Source organism: Macrotis lagotis, chromosome 1 (genome assembly GCF_037893015.1).
Source record: "Macrotis lagotis isolate mMagLag1 chromosome 1, bilby.v1.9.chrom.fasta, whole genome shotgun sequence".
Classification (NCBI taxonomy): Eukaryota; Metazoa; Chordata; class Mammalia; order Peramelemorphia; family Peramelidae; genus Macrotis; species Macrotis lagotis.
The window spans coordinates 642367071-642387671 of NC_133658.1; the positions used below are offsets into that span (position 1 = coordinate 642367071).

General features: G+C 42.8%; 1 protein-coding gene across 1 annotated transcript; it reads right to left on the bottom strand.

Moving 5' to 3' along the window:
• Positions 1–77: 77 nt before the first annotated feature.
• TREH (trehalase) lies at positions 78–12250 on the bottom strand. Its single transcript, XM_074215208.1, has 15 exons — positions 12149–12250; positions 11549–11649; positions 7296–7440; positions 7101–7188; positions 5895–5995; positions 5365–5457; positions 5087–5203; positions 3779–3901; positions 2615–2664; positions 2194–2379; positions 1821–2038; positions 1583–1694; positions 957–1069; positions 547–603; positions 78–345 (listed from the first exon to the last, which is right to left on the bottom strand). Exons 1-15 carry the CDS (start codon positions 12235–12237, stop codon positions 205–207), a joined length of 1734 nt encoding a protein of 577 aa, XP_074071309.1. The 5' UTR covers positions 12238–12250; the 3' UTR covers positions 78–204.
• Positions 12251–20601: the final 8351 nt, after the last annotated feature.

The window sequence follows — 20601 nt, forward strand, 5'->3', positions numbered from 1 at the left end:
TCTCCCCCCTCTCCCCAAACACTCTAGCCTGATCCCTTGTCTAGAAATAGATGGTTAGTGAAGATGAGGAGGGTAGGATGACAGCAAGAACTGATTTATTAGATATAAAGCAAAAGTGAAAGTTTTCTATTGGGGGAAATCCATGCATATTCCCAAGGAAAATGTCTTCTAGGTGCAAGACTTCCCAGACTGAGTCCTTTCACCTCAGCAGAGCAAGCCCAGAAGCAGGAGGGCCAAGAGTAGCCCACTGGTACTGAGCGGCATGGGTCCAGAACCAGAAGTTAGTCGATCACCGTAGCTATCCAGGAATTCCAGGGCAACCCCATTGGTCCAACCAAAGCCCTCCTGGGAGAGGAGGTGGCATAGTCAATCATGGGGAAAGCATGCCATCATCTGGAGACTGTCATCTGGGATAGGACCCCTCTTTATCTCATAGTCCTCTCCTCTGTACTAACTTCCCCAGGCACAGGTACCATCTCTCCTTACAGTACCCCCCCTAATTTTGCCTCCCCTACCCCCCCTGCCTTGGGTGACTGACATCATTACCTGGACTTTGTACTCTCCTCCACCACCAGGCTTCCCAGACTCAATGCTGATGTCATACTAGAGAAGGAGACGATGGTCAGATACCACCCGAATAGCATCCTCCCTACCACTAAAGCAAACTCTGCATATTTGGACTGCTAATTCTTTTTTGGTGAGGTGGAAAGAGGAAAGACAGTCATGGATTAAAGACAACTTCCAGTACCCAAACTCTTGAGAACATCCCTAGATAAAACACTGGCAGGGCTGCTTCTCTGGGTTAGGACCCCCGGCTGTGAACTGGCAGTTCTGGGTAATGGCCACAAGAGGCCGCCATTATCCTTATGCCCCTAAGTAATGGGGCACCTCCCACCCAGTCATTCCTGCCCTAAGAGGAAAGACCTTCAGTAGGGTCCTGAAGAAGACCTTATTACCTTCTCATACATGGCCTTGTTCTTCTGATAGATGTCAAAGTTGGTCTGGATCCAATTCTGGGCCAGCTGAAAGGCCGCCTCCCGAGCCTGGGCTGAATCAGACACCGCTAGACCTGTCCCCATAATCCCAACAGGGTCATGATTGGCTCCCAGAGCCCCTTCCCTCATGCCCAGGGTCAATGGGTTGGGTTGGGAAGGTTGTCTTGGTAGGCTAGGTCTTGTGAAGCCCACAAAGAGGAAGAACCCCATTTCCCCAGTGAAAAGGATGAGAAAACTGGAGTTTAGCAAGATTAAATGCTAGGATGTATCCAAGGCAGGATTTGACATCAGGATTTCCTAACTCCAAATACAAAGCTTTAGCCATCATAACAGATTTAGAACTGGAAGGAATTACAAGTCCAACTGTTTCACTTCGTAGATGAGGAAACTGAGGACTGGAAAAATTAAATGATCAGAAGTAACAAGCCTCAGTCCCAAGATGCTCGCTTAGGGGCCTCTTATCCTGGAATGGAACTCAGGTGGCCCTCCAGAAAGCATCCAGTTCTCCCTGCCTCCCTGCCCCCCTCCACCCACTAGGACGCAGGACTCCCTCTCTCCCTCTCATCTACCCACTCTTTGAATGTCACCTTTGACAACCAGATCTTGAAGAGGGGCCCAAGCATTAGGAAAGTCCCACTGCTGGCCACTTATCTGGAGGGAGCTTGGAATCCCATGCTTATAGCTCAATATTTTGTTGTCCTATAGGAACCAAAGGAGAGGAATGTGAGAAGACCTGGGATTATAGATGCAGGGCTTGGTCTGATTCCTTTCAGCTCTAGAGTCCAGGAATCTGGCTTTCCTTTCTCCCTAACCCTTCATCCTCACCTCTAGGTACTTTATATTCTTTCTGACTGTGTCAGGATCAGAGAAGCAGCCTGCCCAGAGTGGACTCAGGTTGGAAGGGTAGAATGCATGGTTTTGTTGCCCATTCTCTAAGTTAAAGTCAAACCAGCTGCCCAAGGTCTCATTCCACAGGAGAGCCTTCATGGCTGCCTTTCGCCGAGCCTGGGCCTGTAAGTAGTTCTGGGCCATGTTCAAATTTCCTTTAAGAAAAGAGCAAGGTAAATAATGAGTGGGGAAGATACCTGAGAAGTACCCAGGGGCATATGTCTCACCCAGAAAGACAGAAGAGCTTAGCTCCAATGAGAATCTGACTGAGTCTCTGGCCCAAATAAGAACCTTCACTAGGGCTTCTTACCCAGTTTAGTATAGAAGCTGGCCAGTAGCTCCTCTGCCTGGCACAGGATGGCATTCAGATCAACTGGCACTCTATGACTAGTCTTGATATCAAGCAAATAGTTGCTTTCCCCAAACCAGCGGGAGGAAAAGTCCCAACCTGACTCAGCTCCAGCCTTCAGTTCTGACCACAGGGATTCCCGGGCATCTGTGTAGGCAGAGAGAGGTCAGTGAACTAGCCACAGAAAGGTCAGAATGCTGTCTGCGACAGACTCAGGGAAGAAGTATAAATATAGCATGAATGTGGAAGAGATATTGATGGCACCACCCTTCAGAGCCAGATAGATCAATGAATACTTCACCCAAAGAAGAACTATAGTCAAATGAGTAAGAGACTCCATCTGGCTTGAGACCTCTCCATGTCCAATGCTGCTGTTATTTACCTTGCGGTAGGAGCTCTGCTAATTCTTCATCTTTGCTGTAGGATTCTGGTCTATGGAAAAGAGAAGGACAACCTGAAGGAAGGGATAGAGGATGGGCAGAGGAGGGAAGGACATCTGGGGTAAGAGGACCATCAACTAGTGGCCAAACAGGATAGGTGCTGAGATTAGGGGTGGACCTGGGTCAGGAGTATTATGTGGTTCAAATAAGATAATGGATGTAAAGCACTTAGTAAACCTTAAAATGATACGTAAATGACAGTTATTATTATTATAATTAGCCTACAGTCTGATGATGATGATGACCTCTTTCCCTGAGCCTTCTTCTGTACTCCTTTCCTCATGAGTTCAAGTATTGTTTGTAGAGCAAAACAGGGCTATACTGGGTATATATACACAAACTTTTAAATTTAATCTGCAGTTTTAGCACTTTCCAAAGTCTAGTCTGAAATGCCAAAAGCTCTGGTTTGTAGTAATTGATGATTTCTAAGGTGTAAGGGCTCATACTGAAGATTTAACCATTGCTTCTCACAAATCAGGCAGAACTGGCTCCATCATATCCTTGTCCTGGATCCACCATTAATTTGTTATGGGACCTTGGACAAGGATTTAGGCTTTCAGGAGAGTGTTTGGAGAAAGGGAAGTAACAGTCCCAATATACTCTGCCTAGCTCAGCCCTTCACCTGGACTACTGTATTTATTTCTGGGCACATTTCAGGAAAGACACAGGCAGCCTAGAATGTAGATAAAGAAGGATGCTTGGGCTGGTGAAGGGACTTGAGACCATGCTAGGTGGTCTCCTTAGGTGAAGGAACAGAGATTATTTGGGCCGAATAAGAGAAAACTTGGGGGTAGAGTAGAAAGGAGTAGAATCTGAAGGGCTGACCGATAGAAGAGGGACAATTTTTGCCCTCTTGGAACTAGAAGTAAAGGGTGGTGTTGAATGAATGGCCTGCTCTCCGGTGAGGTGGGCTTCCCATAATAGACGCCCTTCACACACAGGCTAGTTATTCCTTGTTTGAGTACTTGGGGGTGGCGAGTCTTGCTAAATCCCACTTGGGAGGAGATGACCTCCCTCATCACTCAGTCCTCTCCAAGAGGCCTGTAAAAAGGGCTTTGGAAAAAAACAGTGCCTATTAACTCTAGAAAGAAGGAATCTCGCTTCACCTGGGTCCACCATAGGGTACATAGTAGCGATTCAGGACATAGTTCTCCCCCTTGTGGCTGATGTTGACAGCTCTCTCATTCATCCAGAAGTCCATCTCCAGCTCCAGAATCGCAATGTTCTCCCTGAGTTGAAGAAGCATCAGCTCAGCCTCAGGACCTCAGGACCATCATTCTCCTAGCCCTTAAACAAGCCTCCCTCCCCCCCTCTCCCACCTCCATTCTCTCTCATCCCTCCCCCCCTCTCCTTTTCTTTCCCTCTGCCTCTACTGCTCTCTCTCTTTATCTCCCCTCTGCTCTTTATCTTTCCTTTTCTGTCTCTTTTTTCCTGTCTGTTCTGTCTCTCTTTTTCTTCCCCTTCCTCTTTCTTCCCCTTTTCTCCTCCCCCTCTGTTTCTGTCTCTATTTCTCTTCTCCCTCTCTCAAGTTTCTCATTCTTTTGGAGGTTACTGAGACTTCTCTATAACTTGGTAAGGTAGCTGTGGCAGGAGACCCCTATGGCACTGGGGAAAGAGTGTTGGAAGGAGTCGGGATTAGACCTGTGAATCCTCTGATAGAGGGAGTTCCCAGATGGGGAAACTTTCACCATCATCCTTTCTGCAACTTATCATTTTCAGGATCTATCTAGAGCCCTAAGATTAGGAAAACGATGGTCCTAAATTTTTGAGCAGTGACTAATAACTCACTGACAATTGCATAGGCATTTTATGTCAGAGGCAGGGTTTGAACCCAAGGCAGGGCTTCCCAGATCCAAAACCAGCTCTATAGCCACTCTGCCACTCTGCCTCCTATGAAATGATGAAATCTGAGTTTAGATCCAAACTCTCTGGTGTTTATTTCACAACTGAAAGTCTCAATTTCCTTGTTTTTTAAAATGGGGATTAAATACACATGTGGTCTACTACTAAAGGTCATTATAAGGAAAGCCTTTTAAGAAGCCTTGGAAGGCTGTAGAAATGTGTTCTTAGTCATTGTACATATATATATGGCTAAGTGGCCAGAGCAGGCAGAATCAAGACATGTGAGTTCAAATTTTCACTTTGATTCTTACCAGTTTTGTAGCCAAAACCAATCCTTTTGATTTCTCTGAACCTCAGTTTCCCCATCTATAAAATGGGTACAGCAATACTTTTACCACTGACCTCACAGGGGTGTTGTGAGGAAAGCAAGTTAGTTACCAAGCTGATCCTAAACCAGCTCTGTAGCCACTCTGCCCCCTTGCCTCCCATCAAGTGATGAAATCTGGGTTCAGATTCAAGCTCCAATCCAAGTGAGCTGTGAGTCCTCTTAGGTTGTAAGAGACAATACCCACCCGAGGAAGTTCAAATCGTTGGTATGTGCCAAGTATCGGTCCATCATTCGGGTCAAGAGTGGGGGCTGGCTCCGTTGCAGATAGTACACCCTGCCACCATTGGGGATGTGCCCGTAGCTGATGGTGAGAATCCCTGCTGAGATATTTGTTAGCCCAGAGGGAGGAGGCTTCCCCTCTCCTCCTGGCCAGCCTGGCTCCTGGGAAGAGGAGTTTAGCCCATCCTCAGCAACCACCCCCTCCACCATGTCTCCTCTCAGCATCCCTGGCCACATTCTTACACTTCCACCATATCCAGGAAGTTCTGCAGCATGCTCTTGACTGTGTTGGACATCTCCGACAGGAGCAGCCCCTGCATCACCCAGTAGGAATCCCTGAGGGGAGAGGAAGCAGTCAGAGCTGGAAGGGACCATAGCAGTCATCCCAACCTCCTCATAGCTTGGGACCTTCCTTGGGGTCATGTAGCAAGTTAGTGGTTGAGCTGGTCTTGTGGTCCCATGGTACAGAGGTTTGTTTTGTTTTGTTTTTCATTAAATCACACTTTCTCCCTCAGGTGGGAAAGAAAGGAGCAATATTCAAGTTGTTCTCCCAGCAACAACTCTACCCTTCCCCTTTCCCTATTTCATGCCAGAAAAGGATTTGGTGGGAGAGGGCATGATGAGATGTCCCATCTCCCCACGTCCTGGGAGTGCTGTGTATCCAGGCCCCTACCCCCCTCCCACTACCCCCACCTTTAGGATTCTTTGAGGGCCCTGGAATCCAGGGGTCCCTCCCTTCCTCCTCAGTGGGGAGTGCATTTCTAGCTTCTCACCAATAGTAGAACTCAATGAAACGTCCACCAGGCACTATGAAGGGATGGGCTGCATAGATTAAAGAGTATTGGTCAGGCTTATCCAAGACCTCAGGTTTTATCTGTAGGGAGGAAGAGAAGAGTATGTCCTGGACCTCCCTGTGAATGGATGAGCTCTCTGGGGGGTGGGAGAGGGGAAGAGGAAGGAAGTGGTCTGTTACAGTTTCTATATGGATATAAGCTGAACCAGGAAAGAATTGAAAAGCAATTGTATTGAGGACCTATATGTCATCTCTACTCTGGAAATGATAATGTTTTTGTCCTTCATTTTTTGGGGGGTATTTTTGCAAGGCACATGAGGTTAAGTGACTTGCCCAAGGCCACACAGCTAGGTAATTATTAAGTGTCTGAGGTCGGATTTGAACTCAGGTACTCCTGACTCCAGGGCCGGTGTTCTATCCACTGCACCACCTAGCCACCCCTTGTCCTTCAGTTTTGAAGAAGACCACGATATTGGGGGGAATTTCCATGAAATGCACAAGAATTGGATGGGGGTCCAGGTCACCAGCCTTACTTTCTCCTCCAGAGCCATCTGGGTCCAGTGGTCAGATATGAATCAGGACAACTGGAGATGACCCTGGATATGTGGCACTTAGGGTTAAGTGTCTTGCCCGAGGTCACACAGTTAATAAGTGGCAATTGTCTGAGATTAGATTCGAACTCCCATCCTCCTGAATCCAAGGCCAGTGCTCTATCCAATTCTCTTAGGAAACAGGGACTAGGGGCTAGAGAGATAGTCTTCAAATTAGGAAGAAATGAAGGTCTGCCCTCAGTTCTCAGAGGGTGTGTACCTGAGATCCATAAGCTCCAGGGGCACTGGCCCTGGCAATGAAGGCCACATGGTCATGAAAGAAGCCAAGGACAGTTTAGCCTACAATAAGGGAGTAGGAACCTGATTCACTGAAGGGTAGAGACTTCCTCACAAGGTTGAAGAGAATGGAACTGGGAATGTGTCCCTGAAATCATCTGTGCCAGCCAAGCTGGTCTGTGACAAGCTGTAAGCTATCTTTAAGTAAAGACTCTGGTTTAGTTAGGGGCAAAGAAAAAGTCCATGGCCTATAATGTTGATATCCTCACAATCAAAGGGTAGGGGATCACATCCACTAGAAGAGCCCCTCTTTTAAGCAAGCTTCCTCATCCCATTCCAAGCTTCTCATCTTCTAGTACCTTCCTTCCCAGCTTCTTCCAAAGATTATGTAGATCTTCTGCCCATGCCCGGAGTCTGGAGTCTTTGATTTTCTCTAAGAATTTAGGGCTGGAAGATAACAACCGTAGTGTTAGTTACTTGTAACCTCAGCTCAAGGAAATTTTCTCCAGACTGCCTGGCCTTCATTTGACACATCACCTAGACTGACATTGTACCTGGCCTTCCAGTCCTCCGGAATCCAGATCTCCATTTCCTGCCCTGGGTCCTTGAAGTGTTCATTAACAAAGGTTTCCAGGTGGTCCCTTGAAATGTTTCCTCCACTGGACTTGAGCAGCTCATCGAAGTCACTTAGAACTTGGTCTAGGGGACAATGGAAAAGGGAAGTGAGCAACCCAAACTGCCTTGAATGTCCTCTGTCATCTAAAATAATATTGTTTCAGAACGTGAAGGGACCTAGCCAATCCAACCTCTACTTGAAACATGAATCTTTATGGATTGGTCCCTTGAAGACCTTTAATGATGAGGAACTCATAACTTTATAGTGAAGTTCCCTTATAAATACTCTAGCAAAAAGAAAACAAAACACAAAAACTTAAAAATGGCACCGGACTGCATAATAATGGAAAGAAATCCTGTGAGAAATTACAGTAAGTAACCTCTTCACCCAGGAACTGCACAAAAATGGGAAAAGGAGAAAGGGGGAATGTATTTATTTAAGGACCAATTGGGTGCCTAGAACTTTCCTAAATGATTGTTTATTTTTTTGTCAACTTTTCTTTCATTTGATCCTCCCAATAACCCCATGAAGTAAATGCTTTAATATCCCCATTTTGCAGCTGAGGAAAATGAGACAGAAGTGAGGTGACTTGCCCAGGGTTCTACAGCTAAAGTCAGCCAGAAGCCTATGTGGTCTCCCATTATGACCAATGACACAAGCTACCTTTGTAAGAGCAGGAGGGCTTCCCCAAGAAAACCTCACGATGAGTTGTAAATTCACACTGGGGAGTACTTGGAAGGGAACAGGAGTGACCACAGCTTGTACTGGGACACTGTAGAGCATAGATCTCTATCTGCATATAGAGTTCCCCAAAGATTCATTCCTCAATGATCCAGGGGGTCCTAACTTCAGGAGGAGTAGGAACCCAGGGGTCCTAAGCAGGATTGACCACACAGGACTGACCACCACACACAAAAGCACAGTAGAATGCAGAATGTGACCCTTGGCACAAAAGTCCTAATTAAAAGATAGAAGATGAGTTTATCAAAGAAGGTACTGTCCAATATAAAAGATTATTACAAATAGAGAGATCTCCAAAAAGAAATTAACCCCACAATGCAGAAAGATATTAGAAGGAAAAAAATTGATTTTCCATCAGGACCACATGATTCCTTAGTAAAAATGTATCAGTAAATTTTTAAATGAAATAAAAGCTTTGGGAGAAAGAATTTGAAAGATATTTAATGGATTAAAAGAAAGAGAGTGATAAACTTTACCCAGATTCCCTCAAGTCCCTAAAACATTGCTTCAGAATCTTCATGTCTTTAAAGGAGACTGAGGGAATTAAATAAGCAAAAGAGAGGATCTGGTAGTGCAGGTAAGGGGAGAGTAAATTGGTGTTGTTCTGAATTGGTTTTGGTGGGGGAGGGAAGAGAGAGTAAAGAGAACACATGAGGGTGTGGGAAGGAAGGAAGGAAGGAAAAAAGATAGGAACTATTTATCATAATTGGGGTTCTTGGAGAAGGCATCAGATGAACCTCACATTTATCTAAAATGGACAAAAGGAAATACAGGAGGGGAGATGAAGATGGCAAAGTAAGGCAGGAACTCACCCGAACTCTCCCCAATTCACCTCCAAACTATAAAATCATGTCTCAAAACAAATTCTAGATCAACAGAACAAACAAAAAGATGAGATAAAACAATTTTCCATCCCAAGACAATTTAGAAAGTTGTCAGGAAAAATCTGTCTCACTCAGGTAAAAGGTGAACATGATGCAGTTTAGGCAGTGGCAGCAGGAAGGTCCCATACCCTCAAGATAAGAAACTCAGGATAGTACCCTACCCCTAAGAGTAGAACCTAATTTTAACATAAAATTAAAAATCATGGAAATAGGCTAGAAAAATTAGCAAAAAAAAACCAAATCTTGATCAAAGGAAAATACTATGGTGACAAGGAAGATCAAAACACAAAACTCAGAAAAGGACAATAATGCCAAAGTGATTACATGCAAAGCCTCAAAGAAAAATGTGAATTGGTCTTAGGGACCTCCCCCCCAAAGAACTCCTGGAACAACTCAAAAAGGATTTCAAAATTCAAATAAGAGAAATAGAAGAAAAATTGGAAAAGAAATCAAAATAATGCAAGAGAATCATGAAAAAAATGTCAATATCTTGGTAAAGAAAGCACAAAAAATGGGAAAAGATGTATAAAAATACACTGAATAAAATGGACAAAAGATGATTGAATACATATGTATTCACACAATATGGCATGGAAATATATCAAACTCAACAGAGAAACAAGTGGAGTTAGGAGTAAAGTAGGAAGATAATGCTTGAGAGGGACTGGTCACAAATAAAACAAACTTTCAAATCCTGAAGTGAAGATTAAAAAGAAAAGAAATTGAGGAGTGACTGAACAAACTATGGTACTTGAATATTATGCTATATTATTGTGCTAAAAGTATTGACAAAAAAGAGATGATTCCAAAGAATCTTGGAGTATGAACTGATGAATGATGTGGGCAGAAATGGGAAAGCAAAATTATATGGACAACAACATTGCAAAGAAAAGCATCTTTGAAAGTTTGTTGTTTGTTATTGTTGTTTTGAAACTTTTGAATCCTGGTCAATGTAATAATTAATTATGTTTCCAGAGGACTTGTGATGAAAACATGCTACTCTTCTCCTAAAAGTGGTGATGTCCTCAAAGTTCAGGAGACAAAACATTTTTGTATATGCCACTATGTGAATTTGTTTTGCTTTACTACGCTAATTTGTAACAAAGATTTTTTTAAAAATGTAATTAGGTTGTGAAGAGAGGGTAATAGGTGGTAGGCAATGAAATAAAGAAATAAGAAAACAAAAGGAAAAAAAGAGGAGCAATAGGATAGTTTAGGTGGTACAGTGGATAGAGTACTAGCCCTAGAATCAGAACCTGAGTTCAGATCCAACCTCAGATAATTGACACTTACCAGCTGTGTGACTCTAGGCAAGTCATTTAACCTCAATTGCCTACCCACCCAAAATGGGGGGGCGGGGGCTTGAAACATTTTTAAAGGCATACAAAAAAGGCAGTCTAGAAGGAAGTACTGAGAAGAAAGATAGTTTTGAAAGGATGGGTTGAATTTTTTTTTAAAAAGTAAGTGGTATGTAATCAAGATCCACATTTTCATATATAATCTAACTTTGCTCTTCTTTATGAAAATGCTTATGTAGAGTTTTTGTTCATTGGTTTTGTTTTTGATATTTGCTAAGATTAGGATGTAAAAAATAGTTAAAGAAACTCCTTCTATTTGCGGAATGTTTGAATTTATTTCTTCAGCACCATGAGGCGCTAAGCTCTCTGAAAGTAGGGGATTATTCCATTTGTGGACTTTGTGTTCCTGAAATGTGGCAACGGTGGATGCTTCAGAAATGATTGCTGAGTAACAGATTGATCTGTCCTTTCACTAGTATCAGAACTCCACCCGATACACAGGTCATAAATCCTTTGTGGTCTCTGTTGACCTTGAATCCCCTATGTGGGCCTAGTTCCAGCGAGCTTAGTAAAGGCTCATTGACTGATGAATAACCTAGTGGATAATCTTGATCTGAAATGTGTTTCCTGCTGCGCCTGCCCTGCTAATGAGCCTCTCAGTGATTAACCCTGGGAGAGCAGACATGGACCTGAACTAGTCATGTACTCAAAACCTTTCCAGATTGACTTTTGCTGCACTAGGAGTAGATCTACAGATCTAACCTTGACCAAGAGAAAGTCTCTGAAAGATTTCTAGCAGCCCTTTCTGTTCCCACACCAGTAGATAGTGTGTTTTACTAGTTCCAGTAGCTAAGGTTCCAAAAGCTTAAGGGACTTAAGGTCAGTGGTCACCCAAGCAATTTCTACAATAACTGAGAGGCAAACCCAAATGTCCTGATGCCATTTCCTATTGTACAATGCTGCTTTTTCTACACAATTGTTTCTTTTATTGACTTCAGACTCTGCAACATCCACCCTTGGGGAGTCAAGCTGAACAAGTATGATCCTTCATTCAGAAAGTTGAATTGGAGTCCAGCCGTACTCCCACCCCTAAGCCTCAGAGACCCATGCTTCCAGGAACTCATCATCAACCTCCTGAGCACATTTAGGAAACTGACTCTTTAGCCAAGAGTGGAAGCCAATGACAAGGACCACTGGGGGGCTGAGAGAGTGAGGTCCCTTACCTGGTATCCTCCCTCCCTCTCCAACCCACTGCATGCTTGGCTTACCTGGAGTTTTGGTCATAGGCATGTCGACAAAGTGCTTATCATCCTGGTATAGCTTGGCCATCTGAACCTGCCGGAGGAGCTCACCTGTGCAGTAAATCTGACTAAGGGAGAAAAAAGATCACCAGACACCCAGGTGGTAAAGCAGAGAGGATCAGAGGCAAAAACTACACATGGGCAATCAGCATCCCCCGTTCTCAAAATTTGGATCAGGGTAAACTTAGATTAAAGCTAAAAGCAAGCTAAAAGGAAGTCACAAAAAGGCAACATGAAACTGAGGACCAGGTATGGAGAAATGGGGGGAATGATAATTTATGAACTTCATTTTTTTTCATCCTGGCTTCAACCATTCACCTTCTTCTCATCCACAGTAATGTGGGTTCCCCTTAAGATAAATACCATATCTCAAAAATAGCTTCTTCTTGAATCTCCAGGGAATAGCAGTCCTATCTTCACCCTTGGCCATACTGACAGAGCCTTCCCGCTCTCTAGTGACTCAGGTCTCCCTCTAACCCTCAGGCCCTTAAGATCCCAGGTTTCCTTCCTCCCCCTCTTTTTGTTTTTTCTCCTCAATTCCAAAGTCTGAGTCTCTGGCCTAGGTACCTGTTACAGGGTGGAGGCAAGGCCCCCTCCAGCCCCAGCTCCAGTCCCATCAGGAGGACCAGTTGAAGGATCCCGCTTATTCTTTGCATGGTTGGACACTGAGGAGGCAGAAGTCCTGTACTGAGTATTTGTAAGGACAGAGTCCCTCCCTGCTCCCTAATCTGCTGTCAAAGTCCAGGTAAAAAGTGTATCATAGAAACTGAGTGAGTCAGAACATTTGGTTCCAAAATGTCCTAACTGGTAGATTTGGGTCTGAGAATGTGACTCATCCTGACTTCTTATTCTTTCTTTCCACAGCCTGTACAATCTATAAAGGGAGGAAGAGGAAGATAAGATGAAATGCAGGTCTAACTTGAGAAAAACCAGAGCTGGGTCCACCTGACCCAGTGCTTCTCCTCAGTGTGTAGTAGAAATAAGGTTAGACTGAGGCCAGTCCTCAGGGACCTGACTTTGAATAAGAGGGTGCTTCTTTTTCTCACACTTGATGTCTCATTAAGTTCCCCACCTTGAGGGGAACTTTGCTTAAGGCCTACATCTAGAACCTCCCACAAAAAAGAAAGTTTAAAAAAAAGTTCTTCTATATACAATACAAATCAAGTATGAAATAGCTACAACAAAGAAACACTAAACACAAAAAGACTCCTGCATTAACACAACAAATTAAAATAAGATTCAGTAATTTAACCAATAACTATTGTTGGTAAATCATCAACTCCACATGAACACACAAACTCTCAGCAATCGGATAAGAGACTTGTACTTAAACTTTATCAGAATATAAAGTAATTTGTAATAAAACTAATTGGTATTTCAAATTTCATCTTGGTTTTGCACTGTCCAAATAGCACTTAGCAGAAATCTATTGATAAACAGTTAGACTTGGGCCAGTTCTCTAATTGGGAGTTTACATTTTGTTGATAAGGGTTGCTGTTTTGTTTTGTTTTGTGGTTAGGCAATGGGGTTAAAATGACTTGCCTAAAGTTACACAGGTAATTATTAAATGTCTGAGGGTAGATTTGAACTCAGGTCTTCCTGATTCCAGGGCTGGTGCCCTATCCACTGCACCACCTAGCTGCCCCAGGGAGTTGTCCTCTTGAAGAGACTTGGAGCAGCTGCAGAGTACTCCTCCCAGCTCTCCAGTCATCTTCATTCAGTCATCTCTAATTTGATGGGTTCAGGATGGCATTCACAAGGTCACCCTCCAATCTACCTTCAGAGCTATGTTCAAAGGACCTTCTCAGTAAAGGAAAATCAAGTAGAGAAGATGCATCTAGTTCATCCAGTTGAGTTGATGCGTCATGTGTCTTCATGAGGGATATGGGAAAAAGCAAAACTTGTACCCTTTGACCTCCCCTCACAAGGATAGTCAATATTAGCCAAGAGTCCATCAGTTGAAAGCTCTCCTTTTTTGACTGAAACTTAGTCCTACCCCCACCCCATGCCATTGTCACAGGGAAGGGTGAGGAAAAAAAACTCATGGTTTGTCTCTTCATCCTAAAATATCAAAGCATTTTAAGCCCTACTCACTAGAGGACAGAAAGAAACAAGTCCCCAAACTCCTCAAACTAGAAAAGACAGCTCCATAGAAGGACTCCTACAGATCAGTCTCTGCTCCACACAGATATACCAACCATCCATCCCAAGTTCTTGGGGGTCCCTTTCCATGTTTTGTCACCCTGACCAGTTGATCTCCTTTCAGACTCTTTCTGTGCCTGAGGATCTCCTCCCTTGCTGCTTCCTATGGCTATCTTGGACATGAAGCTAGTTTGAGACAATTATTGTGTTCATCCTTGATGGCTCTTCAGCTAAACAAACTTTCCATGGGATGAAGGGGCAGAGAATGGAGCATAGAGCAAGATAACCTCAGATGGATATGGACCAGTGAGGGCAGGATACAGAAGGATGTCATGGGACCTCTCATCTGCCAACCTCAGGACCTGGAACCCCCTCATAGAGTTCAGAGTGTTAGAATTCAACCTATTTGTTCAGGAATTCCCCTACACCATCCTTGTCAAGTGGTTTCCCAGCCTTGCCTTGGTCACTTATGAGGAGAATTCTACCTCCAGAGTCCACTTTGAGATATCTCTAATTGTGAGGGCAGCTAGGCAGTTCAGTGGATAGAGCACCTGCTCTGGAGTCCAGGAGGACTGTGTTCAAATCTGACCTCAGACACTTGACTCTTACTAGCTGTATAACGTTGGGCAAAGCACTTAACCCTCATTGCCTCACATTTAGAAACATCTCCAATTATTCTGATCCATATCTGGCCACTGGATCCAGATGTTCTGGAGGTGAAAGAAAGGCTGGTGACTTTGCACAGCACTCTAACCTCATTCAAATACAATTCACATGCATGTCATGCATCACTTCCCTGATGTCAAGGTCTTCTTTGAGAACAAAAGACAACAGCAACAACTGTGAGGAAGAGGAGTCGAAATCTATTCCTTAGCCTGCCCTCTGTAACTAAACAAAAAAACAAACAAACAAAAAAAAATATATATATACAGTCCCTTTCCTACATGACAGCCCTTTAAAACACCAGAAGATAACTGTTATGTTCCCAAATACATCTTCAAGTGTTTTCAGCTGATTCTTATATAATGTGTCCTCTAACCCTTTCACTTGGAACACACATGGATATTCTCTACTAGAATCTTGAGTATGTGACTGTTTCTGTGGGTTTCTGGGTCCCCTTCCCTTCCATTCCTGAACTGGAAATGTTGATGAAGAGGGGAGTATTTCATTTAGAAAAAGTAGAGGTGGCTTCTATGAGTCCCTTGGAGTCTGCTCTTGGGAGGACAAGATGGGACTTTGGTTGGAGATGGGAGCTGATGGAGAGGTCTTTTCCTGTCTCAGGAGAGTGGCAGACCTGGACCTCTGGGCCCCTTTTCCTCTCATATAGTGTGAACTTAATTAGTCAACAGGTGTTTAACTGTCTTTTCTTTCCTTTTGTGTTTCTCTTCCTCTGGCAAGGGCTTAGGACTCTCCAAAGGTCTTGGAAGGACTGTGATTGCCATTGACAAGGGTTTCATCTACTGGTGTGGTTGTGATTGTGGCAACAACAATATTTTTTTCAACAAGAAAAGTAAATAACCTTAGAGGTGGAGACCTCTAGAAGACAGATCTCAACTTGTGTTTGGATGAAGTTGTGCTTAGTGGTAATTAATAAAGCATTAACTATTTAACAACCTCACAAAAAATGTTGACTATCCTAATGAAATGTGACTATTCACCTCCCAATTGTTTGTACTAGCAAGGTTAAGTTGTATTCTGTTTTAATTCATAATCTGTAGTGCTTCATATTCCCTTTTCTGTGTGGGAATACATTACACATCACATAAATGATTGATGTTCATATCTTGGACTCCTTTCTTCTTTTCTGGAGAGAACCTTTAGACTTAGAACCCTTAATCTTTCTCATAATTAGCAACTCAGCAAGCAACCTGAAGTAGCCAGGATGAGGGATGAAGGGCCAATAAATAAATTAGCATTTTTTTTTAGATTTTTGCAAGGTAAACAGGGTTAAGTGACTTGCCCAAGGCCACACAGCTAGGTAATTATTAAATGTCTGAGACTGGATTTGAAATCAGGTACTCCTGACTCCAGGGCTGGTGTACCACCTAGCTGCCCCGAAGGGCCAATAAATATAAGATATGAAGAGTCTGTTTCTCCTCTTGAAAAGTTCTGAAACTCAAGAACAATGAACCCAGGGTAAACCATGATAGTGGGTAAGGAGAGCACTTGGCACAGGTTGCCAATCCCTGTGGCCACAGGGAGCAATCCTAACTACTCTTGTGCTACACTTGCATGACAAAGTCTCCAGTCTGTTCACCATTTTGCATATCCTCCTCTAGACCCGCATCAGCTTGAAAAAGTCCTCACTTGTCCACTCTGCCAACCTACCAGGCTCAGATAAGGAGTGTGTCCTATGGGGGGGGGTATTTGTTTTTATGAGTCACAAAAACCATTTTTGAGATAAATGTGCAATTAATTGAGGTCTTTCTTCATCACAACTTCCTACCACCAGACCACATGTTCTAGCCCTTTCCCACTCAATGCAAGGGTGAGTTTTCCATCAGGGACTGGGGTGTGGGAGTTCCATGAGTAAAGGAAGATAATAACTTATTGAGCAGAAAAATATTAGTTGGCTTGAAATTCAGTTCTTTCCCCCTTCCTCTTTTATTACATATATCTCTTGTCCTCTAAACCTCATCATCTAGCATCTGTTTATCTAAAACATCTCACTGTCTTTCCTTCCCACCTCACCCCACACCTCTTTTGAAGCTCTGTGCAGAGAGGACTGAAAGTTAGGAGGGCCAAGCTCAACCTCACTGCACCCAGAGATAAGTGCTAGACCTCCAGCCTCTTTAGAGTCTGCAGGTTTTAGAAGGTATTTTAGCAGCAGCTGCAACTTGCCACTGTGGTTGGATCTAGAGGGCACATCTAAGAACAGGAACACCTGTCAGTCTTGGCCCGCTGCCTTCTAACAAAATCTGCCTGTCAACCACCCACTCTACTGCCTGTCCAGTCTCCTTGTGCCAACAAAGAGAAGCACAATCATTTCCTTTCATATTGCTGAAGCTGAGCACTTGAGAGAGAGGGTTATCAGTCCTCAGGGTCAAGTAAAGGACCTCAGAAAAATTCAGCCCAATCTAGGGAAGCTTAGGTAAGAGGCAAATGGAGTGCTGGGAGAATAACACTGGGGCCCTAGCTCTTTAGACATGAGTTTAGGCAAGTTAGTTAACTTATCTAAACCTCATTTTCCATATCTATAAAATGCAAATATCAATATTTATATAGGAGCACTGGGTTTCTCATCAAAGGATATTATGAGAAGATTGTCTAAACAAGAAAGTGCTGTGGAAATGTTTGATTTTTTCTCTTTTCCTCCCCTGCCCCTCATCAAGGCCTAGTTAGTGAAGTAGTTTAGTGACAAGACTTTTTAATTCAGTCCAATTCAATTCAATCTAATTCAATTCAATCAGCATTTATTTGTCACCTATGCTAAGTCAGCTTTTGCGTTAGACATTAGTGACTCAAAGACAAAATAATGAGATGGATCTTGGTTTCAACAAGCTTGCCTTCTACTGGGGGTGGGTGGTGGTGGAAGTGGGTAAGGTGTGACTTGTACTCAGATAAACAGATAAAAAGTGATCTGAAGAGTGAAAGAGTTACAGTTTGGAGACACAGAGGAGTTGGTACCTAAGCTAAACTTTGGAGGAAGCTAAGGATTTTGAAAGTTGAAGCTGAAAAAAAGGGTGTTTTCTAGTTATAGAGAGATCATCAAGGTTTATTTATGTTAGCCCTAATGGGGCACAAAAGGATTAATGCTGGTAGATATTCATAATAAAGGCAGATATATGGAGCAGAATTAGGTCATAGTCCTGCTATTTCTTGTTCTTTATCCTAACTTGATTTTGCATGCAAATCCAAGAAGCTAGTGGGAAGGAGGAGGTCTCATCACCCCAGCCTATGGATTTTCTTTGGGTGTGTAACATTTAAAAGTCAGAGACTGATGTAATCATTTTATTAATAATGCCAGCATTTTAATAAAAGAATGGTCATTTGATTATCTCTCTCTTAGACCAAAGATAATCATGGTAGCAGGCTCACATTTATATGCCATTAGAAGAGGGGTGTCTCCTCCCAGCCAGGGTGGCAGACAACTCTGATTGGCTAACTTTTAATGAGAGGATGTATATCATAATAAGGGACTGTACCTGAACTTTATGTCATTTAATTCCAAGTCACTCCCAGTCTTGAGTAAACTATTCAAAGAATTTATCCCCACTCAAACTTGAGTAAAATATAGTAATTTGAGTAAAATATAGTGGCTTGAGTAGAGTATAAGTGGGATCTGGATAGAGGAAAAAGTTTGCTCAGCCTTCAGAGACTGAGGTCTTGAAATGAGGATAAAAGAAAATGGCAGATATCTGAGTGTCACCAAATCATTGCTTATTAATACTCATTTCTTTCAGATTTTATCCCTAAAATGAGTTTCAGGAGCAAAGATTTAGAATGAGAGGCTTAATAGGCATTAAAATAAATTTTATTACACCAAATTAGATAATTTCTGGGAACAGCAACTGACCCTGAAATAGTATTAATGATTTAAACTCAGTAGATTGTAGCAGAGAGCAGCTGGGTAGAAAAAAATACAAATAAGCTCACACATACTCACACACTCACATAGATTTTGATGTAGGAAAACATCCAACTCAACAAAGATACAGATAAAACTAGGGAAAAGGGAGTATAAAAGGAAGGGGTTAATCATAACCTAAAAATCTTAAATCAGGAGAGGAAATAGTGAAGTACAAATAAAAGGAAAAAGCAAAGGATAACAACTTAAAATGAAGAGAGTGAAGAATACAGGAAAGAAAAATCATAAGAATGGTATGAACTTGCCTATAAAATGGAAAATACAAAAAAAGAAAATGTTAGCAGAATCAATTAGAAATTTAAAAATCCAACAATATTTTTTTTTGTAAGAAACATACTTAAAACATAAAGATCTACAATGAACTAAAATGATGGTTTGGAACAAAATCTGTTACAGAGGAAAACTACATTTTGCTAAAAGGTCATATAGAAAATTAATTTACTTATTCAATGTGATACCAAACAACCAAAGGATTATTTCATAAAACTAGAAAAATAATAAGGAAATTTATCTGGAAGCAAATAAAAAAAGGTCAAGAATCTCAAGAGAAATAAGGAAGTATTAAATAAGGGAGATTCTCCATGGCAACAGGAGAGGATCATCTCTTAGGTGCTCTCTCTCAAAACTTATAAAGTAAGGACTCTGACTAAATTTTTGAGAGACAGAATCCACAGAGGGATCCAGTGAGGCAATTCTCCAGCCCACGGTAACTTGGAAAAGAGCAGAAAGGCTCCACTCCACAGGGTTGGAGGGTCAGCCTACCAGAGCAAAGGAACTTCAGCCTCGTGGAAGCAGCCCCAGGGTGCTGGAAGCCAGGACTTATGGCAGCGGGGGCAGTTTCCTGACCTACACCAGGGAGCACTGAGCACAACTTGGGGGATCAGCAGGGGACCTCTGCCAGAGCGAGTGTGTGAAGCCCAGCCCTCAGAGCATGCAGCAAGCAGTGTGGCTGCTAAAGCCCAGATCCAGGAACCAGAAGCAGGAGCTGGTAAGCAGGAGCCCACAGGGCATGAGTGCTGAGCCTAGGGAGGGGAGTGGAGAGAGACTGCTGAGGTCTGCCCTCTGTCCCTGGAACAGGACTCTGGTACTCTGACCACATTCAGATCCTGATCAAAGTCTAGGTCCCCATAGAACAGAAGGGCCCCCCCACCTCAGCCCCTGGCAGAGGGGTGTGCTTATGGTCATTCACAGACCAGGAGGAAAGACAGAGCCTCACACACAGAGATCCTTGTTGGGGAGGGGGTGTCACAATAATACTCAAAAGCTCAGAAAGCACCCCAAAACCAGGCACAGGCTGGAGAAATGAGTAAACAGAGAAAAAGAGGAACAGCACAGAAAAATGCTTTGCCTATGATCCCAAGAAGGATCAAAACACTCAATCTGAAGATGAGGAAGTATAAGCTCTTGTATCTAAAGACTCCAAGAAAAACAGAAATTGGGTTCAGGCTATGACAGAGCTCAAAAAAGACTTTGAAAATCAAGTGAGGGAAATAGAAGGAAAAATTAGGAAAAGAAATGAGAAAGATGCAGGAAAAACATGAAAATGAAGTCAGCAGCTTAGTCAAGGAAATCCAAAAAAAATGCTGAAGAAAATAGCATGCTAAAAACCAGCTTAGGTCAAATGGATAAAACAGTTCAAAAAAGTTATTGAGGAGAAGAATGCTTTAAAAAGCAGTTTTGTTCAGATGGAAAAAGAGATAAGAAAGCTCTCTGAGGAAAACAAATCCTTCAGATGTAGAATGAAACTAAAGGAAGCTGCTTATTTTACGAGAAATCAGGACACGATACTTCAAAACCAAAAGAATGAAAAATTAGAAGAAAATGTGAAACATCTCATTGAAAAAACAGACATGGAAAACAGATTTAGGAAAGATAATCTAAAAATTATTGGAATACCTTAAAGTCATGATCATGAAAAGAGCCTTGACATCATTTTCAAAGAATTACTACAGGAAAATTGCCCTGATATCCTAGAAGCAGAGGGCAAAATAGAAATGGAGAGAATCCACCGATCCCCCTGAGAAAAAGATCCCAAAAAACCAACCCCTAGGAATATTCCAGAACTTCCAAGTTAAAGAGAAATTATTACAAGCAGCCAGAAGGACACAATTCAAATATTGTGGAGCTGCAGTCAGGATCACACCGGACTTAGCAGCAACTACATTAAAAGCTCGTAGGACTTGGAATATAATATACCAGAAGGCAAAAGAGCTTAGAATGCAACCAAGAATCAACTACCCAGCAAGGCTGAATGTCCTCTTCCAGGGAAAAAGATGGACTTTCAATGAAC

Coding starts and splice junctions, on each gene's coding strand:
- TREH (XM_074215208.1), bottom strand. CDS start 12,237: ATGCAAAGAATAAGCGGGATCCTTCAACTGGTCCTCCTGATGGGACTG. Junction 7,189..7,295: donor CCGGAGGACTGGAAGGCCAG/GTACAATGTCAG, acceptor GTTATCTTCCAG/CCCTAAATTCTTAGAGAAAA. Junction 5,204..5,364: donor TTCCTGGATATGGTGGAAGT/GTAAGAATGTGG, acceptor TCTCACCATCAG/CTACGGGCACATCCCCAATG.